The following is an 18,663-nucleotide window of genomic DNA, read 5'->3' as shown; positions in this document are numbered from 1 at the left end:
GGCAGCCAGGGATCCTCAGGGGCATCCAGTGATGGACATTCTCACTCATGTACCCATAGTTACACATTCACAGTCACACTGCTATCACTCGATCAGCCTCACATGGTCAGACTACCACAGACAGAATCATACAGCCCCAGTTACACTCAGTCTCACTCCCACACAGTTGTGTTTTCAGTCATTCAACCATACAGTCATATTAGCACACCCAAATCTGATGGAGGAGTTGTGGGTGGGGTGGGAGCAGAGGGTAGGCCAGCACCAACTTGCCTTCATTTTCCCCTCCCCACTTCCTGCCCTAGCCTGCATGCCTTATCAGGAGAAATTGATGGGAATGGGTCCCTTAGGGCCCTTCTGGCTGAGGAGGAGTCTCACCTGGGCCAGTCACATTCAGCGTGAGAAGCTGGGAGAAAGCCCTTTTTGGTGGTATGGGGTGACTTGAGGGTACTGAGGTGGGGGTTGCTCTCCCCAGAAAGATGAGATATGAAGGATGGGGTGGATAAGGAGGGCAGATGAGGTATGGTAAAATGTCTCTGGTGCCAAGTTGCTGCTGTCAAACAAGTAAAAAACACAAGAAATCTTACCTTCCTGTTTTTGGCTAGTCCTGTCCCAGACATGCCAGCCTCTTGCCAGCAGAGGCCTGGGGTTTCCAGACTCAGTCCCTGGCTTATTGAGACATCAGACTCAAGAGCTCAATTACCTCTCCTTTGTTCTATTCAAATTCCAGTTTCTTTCCACTTTGGGCCTGGAAGAATATCTCCTCCCAGCCCAACAACTACACCCTCTACATTCCATCCTCTTGGTAAAGCCCCAACCTCCTATTTCATTCCTGTCCCTTCTTTTCTAATCCCATATCCAGCCCTCACTCCCTCTTCCCCTCAGCCCCCAATGCAAAACGATTCCTCCTCTCTCTCCTCCTGTCCTTTCCAGGAAGCTGGGAACAGCCTAGGGTGGGGGCAATCTGCCAAGTTTAGTGCTCCTGGCACCTTGAAGAATTTCCCACACCTGGGCTGGGGATTTCAACCCTCCTGTCCCGCTCTGCATTTGAAACATAAACTGAGTCATAGCCCAATAATCCAGTCCCTATCTGATTGTTGCAAGGGTGCCTTCTGCAATCTTCTGTTCGGTGACCAGCTGTCCTCTAAGGGGGCAGGCCTACTCTTGGGGTAGGGACCCACACCTTCCCTGGGCATCTTTCTGCTGCAGGGCTGCTGCAACAATCAGGAGGGACCATCAGCTCCGAGAGTAGGGACTAGTCCCCTTCCCAGGCTGAAGGACTCGAGCTTCTCCTCCCCTTCCTGTCCAGGGTGAGGCTGGAAGTTCCTTCCCTGGAGTTAGTCTTGTGGATACTCAGGTATTTTGAGTATTCTAGGAATTCTGAGGTGTAGGCCCAAGGCTGGACAGGATACTCCACTTTTGTCAGGGTTCTTGATGTAGACATCATGAGGAAATGCCTCAAGAGCCTGGGTTCATTCTTGAAGGTGGCCACAACCCAGAGGTCACTCATCTTGAACTTCTAGTACCAAAGGCCTTAGGGTCTCTCTCTCACCCTCCAGACTGGCATGTGCCCCAGAGCTTGGGTGCAGCCACTGAGGTACCATCATCTTGTCACAAATCTTCATTGGCTAACTGTCTGTTTGTCACACACTTTGTAGTCCTTCCTAGACCAGTCGGTCCAGAGGCCTGGGAAGGCAAGGAACAAATTCTTCCACGTATGCACCCATTTCTCCCCTTTGGCTTCTCCGAAGATAGGGCCGAGTCCTCTTCCCAGCTACAACCTGCTCCTGCTCCAGGCTGAAAGTTAGCTTTGCCCCCACCCACAACTTGGGCTGTCTCTTTAGTTCTCTGGTGCCCTGTCTAGTGCTGGGACCAGTCCCTAACTGAAAGCAGGCCCACTAGGAGTCCCTGACCCTTCAGCACTTCAGGAGCTAGTGGGTCTCAGGCCAACTGGGAGCCCAGACAGAAAGGGGAGGCAGGGAGCAGTGGCCCTTGGGTTCTCCTAGGGAGGCAGAGCTTGGTGGGCTGATGCCAAGTATCTTTAAGCTTGGGATCAGACTGGAGGAGCCGGAAGCTGGCGTATTAACTGTAGGAAAGACCTCCAGCAATCCTAAGTCATTCCCCTATGGCAGGCTGTTGGAGGCAGCTTCTAGGAATTTTCCCCTCCTCTCACAGACTACGACTTCCTACAACTCTGGGTTTAAACTATCTTAGATCTACTCCCAGGTGATTCTTCAGACACCTGGCAACATACTATCTAGGAGGAAGGTGGTAGCAGAGAGCTGGGGTTGTGGGAACCTTACGGATGTGGGAATAAGGTTGGAAGACCAGGCCAGGACTATTCAATTCCCTTCATATAGGCCACTCACAGTGATGGGTGTGTGTGTGGTGGTGGAAGGCAGTCACTGATAGTAAGGAAGGCCTGACTCAGATGAGGGATCCTTAGGAATAATGGGGACCAGGACATGGACAGGCACCCTATCAGGGAGAGAGGCCCTGTCAATAAGGAAACAGCCAGCATGGAAGGGGGCGTGGGGCCCAAATGGTGGCAGCGGCGGCAGAGTCAGGAGGGCGGCACGGTGGGTTCGGTTTAAATCTTTAATGCACCGGCTGGCTGGGCAGTGGCAGTGGGGGTGCGGCGGGGGAGGCCGCGACCAGAGCGCTGGGGAGCAGGGCCCAGGCCGCTAGACAGACAGCTCATCAGGCCCCGCAGAGGCTCCAGCTTCTGCTCCCGAGGGTGCGCCGAGCTGTGGGGCGACCCGACACTGGCATGAGCCAGGGCGAGGGCTCCCGGCTCCCCCCCGATCCGTTCTCCGGGACTGAGACTCGTCCATGCCCCGGGCGCGTCCGCGGTATCGCAGCCCCCTCACCTCCGCTCCCTCCGCCACATGCGCAGCCAAGGGAAAAAGTAGAAGCAGCCCCAGTAGATCCTGCAAAGAGACGGCAGAGCCGAGCGGGGCGGGGCGGGGCTGACCCCACAGACTCCGCCCCTTGGGCGCCTCGCCCCTCTCGTGGGAGGCTCCGCCCCGCCCCTTAGAGGCGGTTCCCTACAGCCCCCGCCCCTAAGAGGCCCCACCCCTCCCGCTTCTCCCGCCCCCAGAGAACGCGTGCCCTCCCCCCATTCCCCACCCCCCGCGGCTAGGTTCCTCCTCCGCAGAACCCCGCCTTCACTCACTCCTCTTCCGCCTCCAGCGCCACCTCGTATCTCCTCAATCCCGACATGTCCTGGGTTCCGAACGTGTCCTGGAGAGCGGCATGATTGGATCAAGGATTCCCCAACCCCAGGTCCCTTTCTGTCATTCTCGGGACCCGACTGACTTGTTCTCGGGTAATATGAGACAGGTGCCCCCGGGAAGACTCAATTGCCACATCAGGACAGGGTGGGTGAAGATTTGGGAGGCATCAGACGTTAAGGGATTGGGCAGTCGGTCAGCTTGGGGGCATGGGGTATTTAGGGAATTAGGGTCAACGGCTTGGAGGTCATGGGGCTGGGATATCTGGGGGCCCGGGTGAGGATTTTCGGGGGCTGGGGTCACCTGGAGGGGGGCTGAGGGGTCGGCGCAGCCTAAACTCCCGCCCTCCCTGGCTCCACCCCGGAAACAGACCGCTACGTTACGTCACAGGGACACCGTCGCGCACTAGGGGTGGGGCTTACGTATTACCCGGAAGGGGAGGATCCAGGACATTTCTTCTGAGGAGGCGGAGTCCAAATGTCACTCCAGGAGGTGGAGCCAAGAGTCTATCACTAAAGGGGCGGAGTCGGGGCTTACTACTAAGATGCGGGGCACGGAACCCTCTTTAGTAAGGATGAAGTGAGATTTTGGAGCTCCACCCTGGGTGACTGAGACCTCAGTACTAGGCAGCAAGAAAAGAGCTTTGGGACGTAGTCCATTACTATTTTCCCAATCCCCTCTCCTTAGTTTCTACTCTTGACAGTTTTCTTTGTCTGCCCCATTCTACTGGGCATAGGAGGAACAGGGCTCTGGAGAGGGCTCAGTCTAGACAGGCCAGACTATGAAATACTTGTTGGCTGAGTGGCCCTGGCCAAGTCATTTAATGGCCAGAAGATCACAGCTTTTCCTCTCTGAGCTGAGGCCTATCTTCCTGTGATTTTTGTTCCTATAGTCATTAACTAGTCAAATATTTATTAAGTGTCTACTATGTGCCAGGCAACATGCTGCGCATATGGCAGTAAAGAAGACAAGCACAGCTTCTGCCCTCAGAGAGCTTATCATCTGGATTGTAGAGGGTGAAATCAAAAGAGACAATAAAATCACTATGATAAACGCAGCTGACTGGCTGGGGGCAGTAGAGGGTGCTGCAATAAAGCCAGGAAAGAGTGATTAAGCCAGTGTGGGAGGTTGGAAATAGCTGCCCTAGTTGGACTGCGGAGTGGGGAAGGGAGCCTTGTGGCTGGATGGAAGTCAGAGAATGACCAGAAGTAACTGAAATTAAAGTTCCCCCAGGCTGAAGTGTGGAGAATGTATACACCTATCCTCTCCCCCATTCCACCCTCTTTCTCCCTCTCATGCCTGTCTTCCCCTGCCTGGGCTACATACAGACAGGTGACAGACAGATCCGTCGATGCCAGTTGGAAGCACTGCAGTCTGGCATGGAGAAGCTGTGCCACACTCACCCTCGCTCACGCTCACACTCACAGTAACACTCCTGCCCTGCCCCAGCCAGGTCAGGTCTGGGGCAGGGAAACTGGAGGTCTGGTCTTCCCTTTCTGATCCTTGGCTGTATGACATGTCAATGATTCACATTCCTTCGCTGGGACACAGGGCTCCCTCTGGGGAGCTAACTGCCTTAGCACTTGCCCTGGGGGAGGAAGGAGAGGCAGATCTTGGCCTGGGATCTTGGGCAGGGGCTTGGAGGGAGGAGGCAGGGCTGGGGAGGGCTGAGCTGGCCTTGGCAGAGCTCCTTTGTAGTCTCTGGATGATGTGGTCCATGCAGGACTGGTTTAGGGGTGCAGCGTGGTGAACCTAGAATTGGAGCAAATGGACTTTGGAACCCAGCTTCCCGGCAGTCCTCGGTGTGAAGGGAAGAAGTTGAGGACCACATCTGGGAAACTTTCAGGGGCCTCCTTGTGAGAAGGGGCTCAGCAAGAAGAAGGTAAGTGAGATGGTGAGCAGAGGCCTGCATAATATTTATTTTTAGAGGAGGTACTGGGGATTGAACTCAGGACCTTGTGCATGCCAAGGCATGCACTCTACCACTTGAGCTATACCCTCCCTCCTAGGCCTGCATAATAGAGAAGGTGATTGGATGGGGAGGAGCCTGGTCACTCTACACCCCACTCACAGGACAGCAGTAACCTGCAGCTGTCCTTGAGTAAGAGATAGGAACAAAAAGTCACCAAAAATGTTCCCAAGAATTGCATGTGGTTCACCAAGAGACAGAGTCCTCAGAGTTGTTGGCATCACTCAGACATGGGGGGATGGGGGTGGGTGTTTAGGGTTGGAGGGACCACAAGGTGGGAAGGCCACAGCGCTGGTTGGAATTCGGGACATTTGTATCCAGGGCCATCACTTTAGTGTTCCTCTCTCACCTACCCACATGCACTGTCCTCTTCTTCCTCTGGAAACCCAGGCTAGAGGGAACAGAGCTTCTTGAGAGAAGGGCAGCCAGAGGCCCCAAAGCCCATCTAGGCACCGACACTTCTAAGAACACCTGGGGCCCAGGCACATCTGTATCACAGAGGTCCACACAGAGGACACAGGCACACCCACACCACACAAGCCTATGTGTAGACTACATAGGGATACACGCAATGTACAGGTGCACCCCCAGTTCTCAAGGACACAGAGTCACAAGGGCACACCCATTTGGCACATTTACCTCAGTGTTGTTCTGAACTCATGGTCTCCATCACAGGCTCCCTGAGACCTCGCTGATTCCTGTTGTGCCTCTCCCCTTACCAAGAAATGAGTACCCTGAGAGAGGAGCAGGGCTGTGCCGGTGGCTGTGGAGGGCTGACAGAGGTGGACAAATGGTAGATTCTCTGGAAGCAGCAAGTGTGTAGGTTGCAGGAGTCCAGCTTGTGTGTCACCTGTGTGACTGTGTGAGGCTGGATGGGAGAGTGAGCAGAATAGTGATGGTGAGGGAGTCCTTGCAAGACCTTGAGGGTCCTGTGAGCCTGTGTGTGGTGTGTGGGTGTGTGTGTGCCTATGTGAGCCTGTGGCTGTCTTTTGTTGATGCCTCCCCAAAGCTTTCGTTTTCTCTATCCTGAAATGTCTTCCCTTCTGTTGTGTAATAAAGAATTTGGTCCCTGTCCTTTGTCCCTGCTCCTGAGAGGGAGACTCTAAATCTTTGAAATTTCCCAAGTGATACAAGTGTCTTTGTTATTTATGAGCCCCTTGGGTCACACCTGAGTTTATACTAAGAGATGAGATGACTTGGGTGGGGGCTGGTCCGTGGAAAGACGAAACGTATCAGTGCAGAACTGGGGCTTTGAGCCAGCCTGACTGGGGACTTTGAGTCCAGTCGTATCACCAACAATTGAGTCATGCCTATGTGTGAGATCTCAGTAAAAACCATGGACACCAAAGCTCACAGTACTTCCTGGTTGGTGAACACACTGACATACTGGGAGCTTAACGTGCCCTATGGTTCTCCATGGGGAGAGAGTGTGGGAGCTCTGTATCTGAGACCCTCCCAGACTTTGCCCCGTGTGTCTCTTCATTTGGCTGTTCCTGATTTATATCCTTTATAAAAAACTAGTTGTGAGTATAGCACTTCTGAGTTCTGTGAGTCATTCTAGTGAACTGTTGAACCTGAGAGGGGTTTGAGGACCTCCTGGACTTGTAGCTAGTTAGTCAGAAATGCAGGTGGCCTGGGGACCCCACCTGTGGCAGACGTCTCAAGTGGAGGCAGGCTGGTTGGGACTGTGCCCTTAAACCTGTGGAGTCTAACACTAGCTCTGGGTGGTTAGTGTCTGAAATGAATGGCCATATGTGAGTTGGGAGCAGGATACATTTCCACTGGTTACACGCCCCGCTGTCTCCATCTATCTAGGAGAAACTTTTTTCCCTTTCATAACTCCTCAGTAGCCTCCCTGTCCCCATTTCCCACTTCTGTCTTTAGCTCCGACAACCTCAGCACTCAACACCTTGGACAAAGGAAGGGGGTTGCATTGTTACCCTCAGGGGAAGGTTTGCAGTGTTGTCCCCTTGAAGGCATTTGAACATCAATTTTAAGGCTGGAGGTCAGAGCTTGGTTCAGGATTAGAGGTCGGATTAAGAAGGGCCTCCCTCCTTTGTAGGTTCCTCCTGACTCCCACCTCTTCTCTGAGGTCCTGAAATGACTAGAGTGGGAAAGATGGGACCCAGCTGGTCCCCCAGGTTCCCTGAGGACAGTCACAAGAAGCAGGGTAAGGCTGGAGAAGGTCTCCCAGGTCTCCCTAGACCCATCGCAATGCCTGCACACCCATCATCTGAGACCTACTCCTTGTATGGACAAGCAGGGCTAAAGGGAAGGTTCTTTGGAAGTAGGTCCAGCTCCCATATCTTCCATCTCAGGACTCTAGGGCTTCACCCTCCTGGCCCAGCCAGTTCTGCGTGGAGTCAATGGCTACCCCATTGATTTATTTTCCTATGCCCCAAGCTGAGTCAGAGAAGTAGCATGAGGGGAACATGGCCTAGAACACCCCCTTCTACAATGCCTTCCCTGTCCTGGGAAATGAGAGGGGATTTCTGAGGAGAGGAGCTGGTCAGCTTACAGAGATGCAAGGAAACTAGAGATAAGGGAGAGGAGCAGGTGCTTTCCCCACCTAATGAGAGGGACCCAAGAGGCAGAGACCAGAGGAGACCTCTCAGGAGACAATAATTGTGGGGTGCTATTCTGTTTCCCATTCCCAGCCCTAGAGCATATGATGTCACAAGCTTAACTGGACCCATTTTTGTCTACCTCATCTCTTTCCATCATCCATGCACTCATCCATCTATCCATCCATCCATCAATTGATGGGTCCATCCATCCATGTGTCCATATGCCTACCCATCATTGTCTCTCCATCAGTCCATTCTTCATTCTTTCATCTATCTTTTCACATCTTTATGTATTCATCTGTATGCTTAACCATTACCCATCTATTAATGCATCCATTCATCTATTTATCAGTTATGGTAATAATTAACATTTGTTGATTCTTAAGTGCCAGGTACCATGCTAAATGCTTTAAATTCATTGTCTTATGACAAATCTATGAAGCAGAGCGCTGTGAGCTCTGTTTTTGTTCATGTAGATGCTTTTCTATACTCCTTTTTATGGTGCCTTTAGGGAGTTTCTCTCCCACTTCATGTGGTCTTGGTGGGTCTAGCAGCCACAGTGCTCTGATCCATCTGCCCCATTCCCTGGCCACTGTAATATATGGAAGAACTGAGTATGTGTCCTAAGCATTGTTCAAAGCTTTTCCTGAGATTTGGTGTTAGGAGAAAGAGGGCTTCTGCTTTAGATCACTCACTATAAAGATTTAGACTTGAGACTTCCAGTGGCCATATTTTCTGCTGCTAGAAGGTCGCCTGTCTATAACAGGAATGAGGCCCCCCACAAAAAAGAATTAGAAGGAAGTCAAGTTAAAATATGGAGATAACATCACTTGAATCCAACCAGGGCTGAAGTAGACTAAATCTTAATGAATCTAATTATGTGATATGACAAACTTAACTTTTTGCTTAAGCTCCTTTAAGTAGGTTTTTTGTCATTTGCAAAAGAAAGAGCCCTGGATAATGATTATTGTATTATTATCCCCATTTTACAGATGAGGAACTTAAGACCCAGAAAGATTAATTTACCCAATGTTTCACAGCTTATAAATGGCAGAACATTGGTACATATTTGGAATAAAACTGACGTCTGTCCATCTATTTATACATCTATCTATCCACCCCATTTATTTATTTTATTTTATTTATATATATATTTTAAATTTATTTAATATTTTGGTGGGGTCATTAGGTCTATTTATTTATTTATTATTAGTTTTTTCTTTAAATGGGGGTACTGGGAATTGAACCCAGGACCTCATGCATGCTAAGCATGCACTCTACTACTTGAGTTATACCCTCCCCACAATTTGCTTATTTTTCTGACCATCTTTCAATGCTAATACACCAAAGGCAATAAGACTTGCCAGCTCCAATTCTGAGACTGGGTTTGGATAAGAGGTTAGCAAACTTTTTCTGTAAAGTTCCAGATAATAAATATTTAAGGTTTGCAGGCCATACTCTCTCTGTAGTACTCAGCTTTGCTGTTGTAGCCTCAAAGCAGCCATAAACAATATGTAAATGAAGAGGCTTGGCTATATTCTAATAAAGCTTTATTTACAAAATCAGGCAGCAGGCTGCATTAGGTCTGTGGGCTATAGTTTGCCAATCCCTGGTCTGTCTCAGTGGGGAAAACACACATGTTATGTCTTTGTTGGGAACATGAATAGGGAGTAGAAACATACATGCCTTGCATTTGCCATTACTACTAGTGTGGTGGAAACAATAGGATTTTATATTCAAACTCTTGTGTTTGAATCCGGCTTTAGGACCCTGGATGGTTGAGGGAACGGAATCTGTAAACTGGGAATAAGATATGTCTTGTGAGATAGTACATGTGCCTGACTCACAGTGGGCACTCAGTAGTAGCCGTCCCCCTTTGTCATTCATCACCTCCCCATATTACCAGTGTCAGGAGGCCTCTCTCTTTTTAGGGTGTCCTGGGATGCAGTGAGGACCACAGTCTGGCTTGTTGAGTTCAGAAGCCCAGCTTCTAAGAATGAGCTTTCATGTAAGTTCTATAGAATAAGCTCTTGCAAACTCCAAATTTCTCTTTTTAGTAGCTCTACCCCAACTCTTATCTGCATTCTTCCAAAAGTAACCATCCCAGTGCCCAGCAAAACAGAAGGCTCTCCAGGCAATAGGCCTCATTAGACTTAGAGGCAGTTTAGACACCTCCTTTTATTAAGTCCACCACTCAGGATATTACCCTGCTATCCCAGGTGGCTTTTTAACCTATTTCTTCTAAACAAAGACTTTTCTCTAGGAGAAAAGATTGTGTCCTTGTGTGTTTTGTGTCTGTGTGTCCGTGATGGTTTGTGTGTAATCGTGTATGTGTGTCTGTACTGTATGGTGATTATATGCTTAATGTCTATGGTGTGCTCTTGATATATGCAAATGCTTGGCTGTGTGATTGAATAGACACCTGTGTATGTGTGTGTGGGTACAGACGTACAGATGTATGAACGTGGGTAAGGGTATCCCCACTTTGTGTGTGTGTGTGTGTGTGTATGTGTGTGCGCGTGCTGGCTGTTTGTTTAATCCATCCCTTTGTGGCCCTCAGCCTCACAGGACCTGCAGGGGGCATCCGGTATGTAGGGAAAAGGGGATGTGAGGCGCCTGGCCTGGGCGCTCAACCTCATGTCGCCTGCAGAGGGCGTCTAGCGTATAGAGAACATGGGATGTGTGACTCCTGACCTATGGAAGCAGGGCTGTGGGCTGAGGAGCCTGGGCTGTCTTGTTCCAGAAAGGAGCTGGAAATGAGCATGAAACCAGATGACTCAGCTTCTGAAAGTCCCTGATCCTAGAAGGGGGTCTGCTTCACTCTCTCATCCTCCAAATCCTCTGTCCATATCCAGAAGGTCCCGTCCCAGTCCGAGGGGCAGAGCTTGGTCCTTCAGTCTCAGAGCGTGGGTGGAATATTGCACAGGACTTCTGGAGGTGACAGGACGTCAGGATGGGGGGAAGTCTTGAGCAACATACCCCCTCCTTCCTTGCGTCCTGCTGTCTGGAACTCAGCCTACTGCCGGCATTTCCTGAACACCCTCTCTCATTCATTTTCTGCAATTTGGGTCACTCTAGGCCCCAGGGTTTCTGGGCCTGGGCTGAGCTTTCTTGGGAGAAGTGCAGGAGACAAGAGCCCCTGAACCCAAAGCAGAAGGTGACCTATGTGGCTGGAGATGAGCCTGGGAGTTAGGGGGGCTGGAGGGAAGGCAGGGGAGGTTACATGGAGGAGGGAGGTCTGCAGAGCCTTGAGGATGGGTGAGGCGGGAGGTAGGACATTTCAGGTAGAATGAACAGCAAGCACAAAGGTGCAGAGAAGGGACAGGGTTTTGTGATTAATCCCAATGTGGGTGGGGTGGGGGAAGGCAAGGGGTGTGAGAGGCTGTGTGTACGGGGGTAATCTCTGGCATACTTGGGGCACCTCCTGGTGATGCCATGCCCAGTGGTCAAAGTTAATGGAAGGCCCCTGTAGCCTTAATTAGGTTGGACCATCAGGGGCTAGTATCCCTTGGGTGTGAAGATTTGGGTCCCTTAGGAGGTATAGAATGTCAGCCAGCTGAAGTGTCAGTTGGAGGTAAAGGGAGTGAATCATAGAGGAAGTGTGGAAAACAGAAGTTAAAATTCCTCCCTCACAGTGTGTATGCTTTTATAATCTCACTTTGAGGGGATCCCCTTGGCCTCTTGGCCTGTGAATATGATAGGATATCAGTGATGTGATTAGGTTATGCTACATGGCAAAAATGAAGGGATTTTGCAGATGTAATTAAGGTGCCTAAATCAGTTGATTCTGAGTTAGTCAAAAGGGAGATTACCCTGGGTGGGCCTGACCTAATCAGGTGAGTCTTTTTGAAAAAATGTTTAGAAATAAGAAGCAGCAGCAGATGTTCTCATGCTGGCACTGAAGAAGCATACTGCTATGTTGTGAAGAGGGCCAAGGAGCCAGGAGTTGCAGGCAGCTCTAGGAACTCAGGACTTTGGTCTTAAAACCGCAACTGCCAACACTCAGTGAATTTAAAAGAGGACTCAGAGCCCAAGGTGAGATTGTAGCCTTGGCTGACACCTGAGTTCAGCCTGGTGGGACCCTGAGCAGAGGACCCAGTCAGTCTGTACCTGGACTCTTGGACCACAGAAACTGTGAGATAATAAATTTGGATGGTTTGAAGCTGCTAAATTTGTGGTGATTTGTTATACAGCAATAGAAAACTAATATAAGAAAGAAGTAATAAATTATAGTTAAGCCCCAGAACTAGTTTCAGAGCTACTCACTATAGCTTTTATTCATAGTTCCTTCCTGGCTGTGAAATGATTCTATTTCTTGGCTCCCCTTTTCTTTCATTTTCCTTTATTCCATTCTTGAGTATAAGTGGTAGTGATAATATTACTACTATTCACTGAGATTCTGGCTTGCTTCTCCTGGCAGTTGCCCCCTTGAAGTTAGGCATGGCTGTTTGACCCACTTTGGCCGATGAATGAACTGTGTGCAGAAATGGCATGTGTCTTTTGTGGATAGAAGTGTTTAAGGGGAGATTCCCTTTGCTATCTTGTCTGGCTGGAGTCATCATGGAAACATGTGTTGAGATAAAAAGAACATGCCAGAAGATCAAAGCAGTCTGGACTGTTGAGCCACCATGTGGAGCACAGCTGTGCTAGAGATCGCCTGGATCCACAGCGGGCATGGTATGTGTGGGGAATAGAATTGTCCTGTGTTAAGCCATTCAGACTCAGGCTCCATTTGTTATTGCAGCATCACTCAGGTGTTGTAGAATAGAGAGATGAGATTAGAACAAAACTAGCGGAGGGATGGATGTCATCCTGAGATCTTGTATTTAGAATTGGATTTTGCTATGGTCTGAACTGTGTCCCCCCCAGGGTTCAAATGTTAAAGCTCTAACCCTCAATATGACTGTGTCTAGAGGGAGGGACTTTAGGAAGTAATCTAAGTTAAATGAGGTCATAAGGGTAGGTAGGGATCTAGTCTCATAGAACTGTGGTCTTAAAAGAAGAGGAAGAGAGAGTGAGCTCTCTGCCACATGAGGCACAGTAAGAAGGTGGTCGTCTGCATGCCTGGAAGAGAGCTCTCAACAGAAACCTACCATGCTGGCACCTTGATGTTGAACTTCTAACCTCCAGAATTGTGAGAAAGTAAATTACTGTTGTTTAAGCCACCCTGTCCTTGGTGTTTTATTCTGGCAGCCCACGCTAAGACAGATGTGGTGATTGCTAAGGCTCTGAATAGTCTCTCTTTGGGGACCAGTGAATCTTTTTGGTTGTATAATCAAAAATGTTATTATGTTAGGTGATACCCTTAAAATTTTAAGTCTAGGGTTTGAGAAGGAGGATGCATTTTGATATTACAGCCATAGGATGGACTATAGAGATATTTATCTTTTTTTTTCACTGCCCACAACCTTAACCCCTTTCTCTGAGGAATTTCCCATTATATTAGTCTTAGTTACTAATAGAGCTTGCCTTCCATCGTAGAATCTCCTAAGGATTACATTCAGCTCCGTGAAGCCCAAGACACTATCTGTCTTGTTTACTACTGTATCAGCAGCACCTAGAACAGTGCCTGGCATGAATAATGTTCTGGGTTCCAGACAATGATGTGGCATCACTTCAGACACAAGGGTTTGCCAGGGCTGGGACTCTATGTCATGGCAGCCCTAAGACCACTGGGGGCCCTACAGTAACAGATACGCTGACACTTAGGGCTCCATGCCAGGAGGTGCCATTTACATAGACTACAGGGAAAATGGTGTCCCTGGAGTGGTGCAATGGTGCTGTCCTGCCTGACAGGCTTGGGTGTTTCCAACAGTGATAGGATTTCCCAAGAGGAATGGTGGCCTGAGAGTAATGGGGGGACCTTGACATGAATGGGGGTCCTGTTAGCAATGGGAACACCAGTAGGTATTGGGATGTCCTGGCGATTCCTGAATCGATGGAGGGCTTTACAGTGTTGGGCCCCTGGTAGGAAGAGGTACCTTCCTCTTGGGGGAGGATCCTTGAAATGATGGTCTGACAGGTATGAGGTCGACAAGGTGACTGAGGTTTTGATGGTGATGAGACCAGATTTCCAGGGACTGCGATTCTGAGATCCAGAACTCTGAGGGAGTGGGTCCCATTGTTCTGGTACGGCAGTGTCCGAGCTGCTGGGCTTACAGCCATCCTACTTTGGCCGGGTTGGAGCCCAGGGCAGCTCACGTCTTCTGCTTCCCCACCAGAGCCATGGAAGACTCAAAGGTCCAGGAACATAAGTGGGGTGAGAGGTCTGACTCCCCCATCTACTCTGATTCTCAGAGGTTCCACCCTCACCCTTGTCCTCCTCCCCTGTCCTGCCTATACCTGGCCCCTCAGGAGATGGAAGTAGCTTTCAGAATTGAGTCCTTCAGGAGTCTGATCCCACCCCTGTGGTCCCCAGATGCTCTGCCCTGCAGGGGTCCCAGCCAGGCTGGCTCAGAGGCCCTCTGTGAGGCCACTCCTTCCAGAAGCCCCACACACAGGACCCCTAGTCCTGCCCCAACCCTTACCCTCCTGATCTCAGCCCTGCCCTCACTTCCTCCTTCCCTTTCAACATTACCAGGCCCTGGGCATGGAGGTGAGAAGGTGGGCATTATGGGAGCCTGATACCCTTCCCCACTGCTCCACTTTTGGGAAAACTGAGGCCCGAGCCCACCTTGAGAAGCCATGCCCACTTCCTCCTGGAGGCTCCACAGAAGCAAGCTCCCTTTCTGCGGGAGAGGCCTGGTGACCTCCAAGGGACATATCTGTACCTGAGCTCAAGTGCTGGGGTCCTCCCTGAGGATTCCAGCTTCTCCTCTTGTTTTTTTCCTGGCTCTTTCTAGCAAGCCAAGCCTTTCCACCCCAACTGGACACCCCAGCCCCCGGCCCTCAGCCCAAGTGCGACCCGTCAGGCAGACCTGGGCTGCGGTCTCAGCTTTGCCACTCACCAGTTGAGTGGACTCAGGAGGTCACTCTCCCTCCCTGTGCTTCCATTTCCTCATACTTAGAATGAAACTGGTGACCCCCACCTTGTAGGGTTGTTTGATGACGCAGCGTTAGTGCACATAAAGGACTCAGCTAGGGGGCTGGCCCCTGGTCAGCACTGCAAAGTCATGGCTTTTCCTACTCCCCGAGGGCCGCTTCCTCAGACCTGCCCCTGCTGTCTTGTTCCCCGTTTTCACTTAGGAGAGTGGTCAGCTCAGAGAGGAGGTTTGTGTGGTAGCTGAGAGTACAGATTCTGGAACCAAACTGCCCAGGCAGGAGCCCCCCAGCTCTGCCACTTTGCTGGCCGTCCAGCCTGGGTAAGTCACTTCACCTCTGTACCTCCGTTTCCTTAGCTGCAGTACAAGAAGCGCTTAGAGCTGTGCCCAGCACCTGGTCAGCACTGGTGGTGACAGAGCTCCTGCTACAGAGCCAAGCCCCCTCATGTAGACAGAGGTGGCCTCCCAGGGGGCCATCGAGGAAGTGCCTCTGACCATAAAATTGCCTGCTCATTCCTACAGAGGGGCTCTTGGAGGAAACTCCCTATCTGGGAGTCCTGTTGCTTTATGGGGCTGTTCCTTCCAAGGTTTTCTGGCCGTTTCTGAGTTTCCCGGAGGCCAGAGAAGGGGGTATGCGGTGGGGGCTTACCGAGAAATTGAACTGAGATGATGAAAACATGATCAAAACCGTATGGAGCTGGCTCTGACCAAACACTTAGCCATGTAACAGAGACAGCCCCGCTGTCCCGGGAACTGGATGCACTCCGGGTGTGAGTGGTGGTGGAGTAATCGTGGGAAAGGGCCGTGTTCCATTCTGGTTTTTTTTAAATCAAATATGTACTGGACCTTCTTCCATGCCAGCCCCTGTGCAGAGCAATGTTGGCAATGGAGATGGAGAGGCCCAGGCCTCTCCCCAGGGGAACTCTACCAGGAGACAGGACAGGGAGATTTTTGTGTGGACAAAAAGGCAGGGAACGCCCTGAGCAGGGACGTCAGGTGCCTGTAGGGAGATGTTGGCTGCTGAGTGATCACAGGCCTTCAGGTCAGGAGGTATCGCTGGTATCACTCAGCTGCCGGCCTTAACCCTGTAGCAAGAGCCACTTGCCTGAGAGAGGAAGGTGTTCACTTAGAGGCAGGCAGTCCCCATAGCCTGGCTAGGGAGCCAGGCCCACTAACCCCTCAGCTGGCAGCTTCATCATTGTCAGGTAGGCAGGTCGGTGGTGGACCTGGTATGAATGAGGACTTAACGCGCGTCAGTGAGTCATAGTAAAACTGGGCAGGTGTTGGTTAGGTGAAGTCTGAGTGCTGAGAATGTTCAAGTGGGTCACAGACTGCTGAGCTGATCCCTCTTGGTAGGGAGATAAGGGAGTAAGACTCAGTGCCCAGGACGGTTGTTGGCTGGGGGGTGGGAAAAAGAGGGAGGGAGAGAGCTGGGAGAGAAGGCACTGGCTGGAGAAGGGGTGGGGATGGCTCAGGCTTCCTTGAAATTCTTCATCCTCCAGGTCTCCGGGGTCCAGCAGGGGGCTGTTCAAGCCACTTCCCGAGCTCCTAGATTATTTTCTTTCTTCCTGAACCTCAGTGTCCCCTTCATTCCCAGAGGGTGGTCCCTGGGGCCCCAGGAAGTGGGGATGTTTCTGAATGTGCATGACTTTGAGGGAACCTGTGTGTAGGCTGTGGGTGGGATTAACCTGAGACCCAAAGATTTAGGAATCAAGTCTTTATTTTGTGGGGGAGGGTATAGCTCAGTGGTAGAGCACATACTTAGCATGCAAGAGGTCCTGGGTTTAATCCCTAGTACTTCTAAACATAAACAAATGAATAAACTTAGTTACACACTCCACCCCCTGTCCAAAAAAAATAAAAAGGAACTCTTAATAACTAGGGCCCCTTCCCCCACCTGACAAATGGTGGAACTAAGTCCCTTGGAGGGGGCGGTGAGGAAGGGACTTGCCCAGAGTGGCTCAGTGAGGGCCAGAAACAGGACTAGGGGCTGGGGGGCTGCTCACGACCTGTTCCTGTACCCCGACCCCCACGGCAGTGTCAGGGAGGTGGTGTCCAGGGACATCTGTCCTGGTAGCACCTTCCTCAGGGCTCCCACCCTCACCGTCTCTCCTCTATCTGTGTTTCCCCAAGCGTCTAGAGGGAGGGTTTTTGTCTGCCTCTGTGTGTTTGTGTCTGCTGAACTCCACTTGGCTTCACTGGGGACTGAGAAGGATTTGAGGGGCTGTGTTTGTCCGCTGCCTGTGGTGGAACAGGGCACAGGTCCAAACGGTGTCCACAGCTGGGACGTCTGGTACATCATTGTGGGCTGTCTGAATGTATGGAATAGCGGATGGATGAGTAGATGGGTGGGTGGCTGGCTGGGTGGATTGAGGGCTAATCAATGCAGAGACAGCTAGATAGATGGCTGCATGGCTGCGTGAATGGGTGGGTAATTTCCCCCAGGCAGCAGAGCCAAATTTCCTGGCCATACCAACTGTTCTTGCAAACCATCCCTATTCAACCCACTCCTATTACTCAAAGACCTGGAATAGCTGGTTTTGAACACTTTCTCCTTGGAGCAGAGGTGAGGAAGAAGATACCAGGCTCTCAGCTCTGTAGCGGGGGGGCTGGCCCACCCCCTCACCACAGTTTCCCTTCCCAGGCTGCCCAGGCCTCCTTTTGTTACCAGATAGTGTATGGTATAATGATGGCCCCTGTGAATGCTCAGGGAGAATGCTCGCTCTGCTGTACTGGCTGTTACTCCAACCCCAGGGGCACAGATTTGCTGCTCCCAGCTGGACAGGCCCTTAGGGGCCATATTCTGGCAGCCAGCCAGCTTCCCCAGGGCACTGAGCAGGAGGAGTTCATCCTCCTAGAGCAGCCTTGTGGGATGTTCCAAGAGTCAAGGGCTTTTGTCTCCCAGAGCTCAGACTCCTTGCCTGTGATTCTCCTGGTCTGTGTTGCCTCGACCCGGGAGCCCATGTGGCTACGAGGTGATGGTGGGGTCCCTCCATGCTAAACCTCCCCAGCTCTCTGGCTGCTCCCTCTTCCTCCCTCTCCCACTCTGACCTCTGGCTCCCAGGTCTGTCAGTATCCCTGAGAAGCATGCCCTAGGATTGCCATGTAGCCCTAGATGGGGCTAGACCTGACCCAGAGTGACTGAGCAAGAGAGGAGGGCTGGCCTGGAGGTTGGATTCTGTGTGGACAGTTGGGCCCTCACCCCTGGCTGCTGAACCTTTTCTCACATATTTATCCATTCTCAAGACAAGTATTTATTGAGTGACTACCTTGTGCCCAGTAGTGTGCTGGATACCAAGGGACAGAGGAAACCAAAAGAGACATGATCCCTGTCCAGGAAGGCTGACAAACTAACGATTATAACTCAGGGTGTTGAGTGCTGCAAGAGGAGAGGAGCAGGAGCAGAGGGCCCTGGGAGCCAGGGAGGGAGGGAGGCTACCTAACCCAACATGGAGTCAGGGAAGACTTCCTGGAGGAAGAGTTATGCCAACCCAGATGGGAAGCCAGGCAGGCAGAAGAGAGAGGAGTGTTCCAGACAGGGGGAATGGCATGCGTGGATGGGTACTTTCCCCCTAGACAATAGAGTTGGGCCCCCTGACCTCCTCCCAGCCATGAGAGCTGGTTCCCAACAACTCCCTTCCCCCATAGTGACACCAGATCCCTGAGACACCTGGATCCTTGATCACCTGCCCGGGGGGCTGAGAGAGTTTGGCTCGTTCAGGGAACCGACACAGGTTAGTGTTGCTGAGTGGTGGAGTGTGGTAGGGCTGCGAGGAGATGTGAGGTGGGGCCCTGAGTGTGGAAGCTGATCCTGAGAACACAGTGTGCTGGGTGGAGGTCAGTGAGGAGGCTGCTCAGGCCACAGGGTGGAAACTAATCCTGCCGTTCCATCCTCCCCCACTCCTATCACAGTCCTC

General features: G+C 51.3%; 2 protein-coding genes across 14 annotated transcripts in view; one reads left to right on the top strand and one right to left on the bottom strand.

The window, feature by feature from the left end:
- Positions 1-2,576: 2,576 nt before the first annotated feature.
- On the bottom strand, positions 2,577-3,631 carry LOC116663052. The gene is made up of 4 exons (XM_032477524.1): positions 3,534-3,631; positions 3,173-3,240; positions 2,868-2,927; positions 2,577-2,744 (listed from the first exon to the last, which is right to left on the bottom strand). The coding sequence occupies exons 2-4, from the start codon at positions 3,217-3,219 to the stop codon at positions 2,588-2,590; spliced, it is 264 nt and encodes an 87-aa protein (XP_032333415.1). The 5' UTR covers positions 3,220-3,240; positions 3,534-3,631; the 3' UTR covers positions 2,577-2,587.
- Positions 3,193-18,663, top strand: part of LOC116663053 — a 150,236-nt gene continuing 134,765 nt past the window's right edge. For 9 of the 13 annotated variants that reach the window (XR_004319091.1, XR_004319084.1, XR_004319093.1 and 6 more), the window contains exons 1-2: positions 3,193-3,325; positions 4,954-5,112. The gene's annotated coding sequence lies outside the window, so the exon portion shown is untranslated. Of the gene's footprint in view, positions 3,378-4,953; positions 5,113-5,874; positions 9,687-12,186; positions 12,928-18,394; positions 18,481-18,663 lie in introns of those variants that run through there. The other 4 variants (XR_004319087.1, XR_004319095.1, XR_004319096.1 and 1 more) reach the window with 4 other exon arrangements.

This window comes from Camelus ferus, chromosome 4 (genome assembly GCF_009834535.1).
Source record: "Camelus ferus isolate YT-003-E chromosome 4, BCGSAC_Cfer_1.0, whole genome shotgun sequence".
Taxonomy (NCBI): Eukaryota; Metazoa; Chordata; class Mammalia; order Artiodactyla; family Camelidae; genus Camelus; species Camelus ferus.
This window is presented reverse-complemented; position numbering and strand designations above follow the sequence as displayed.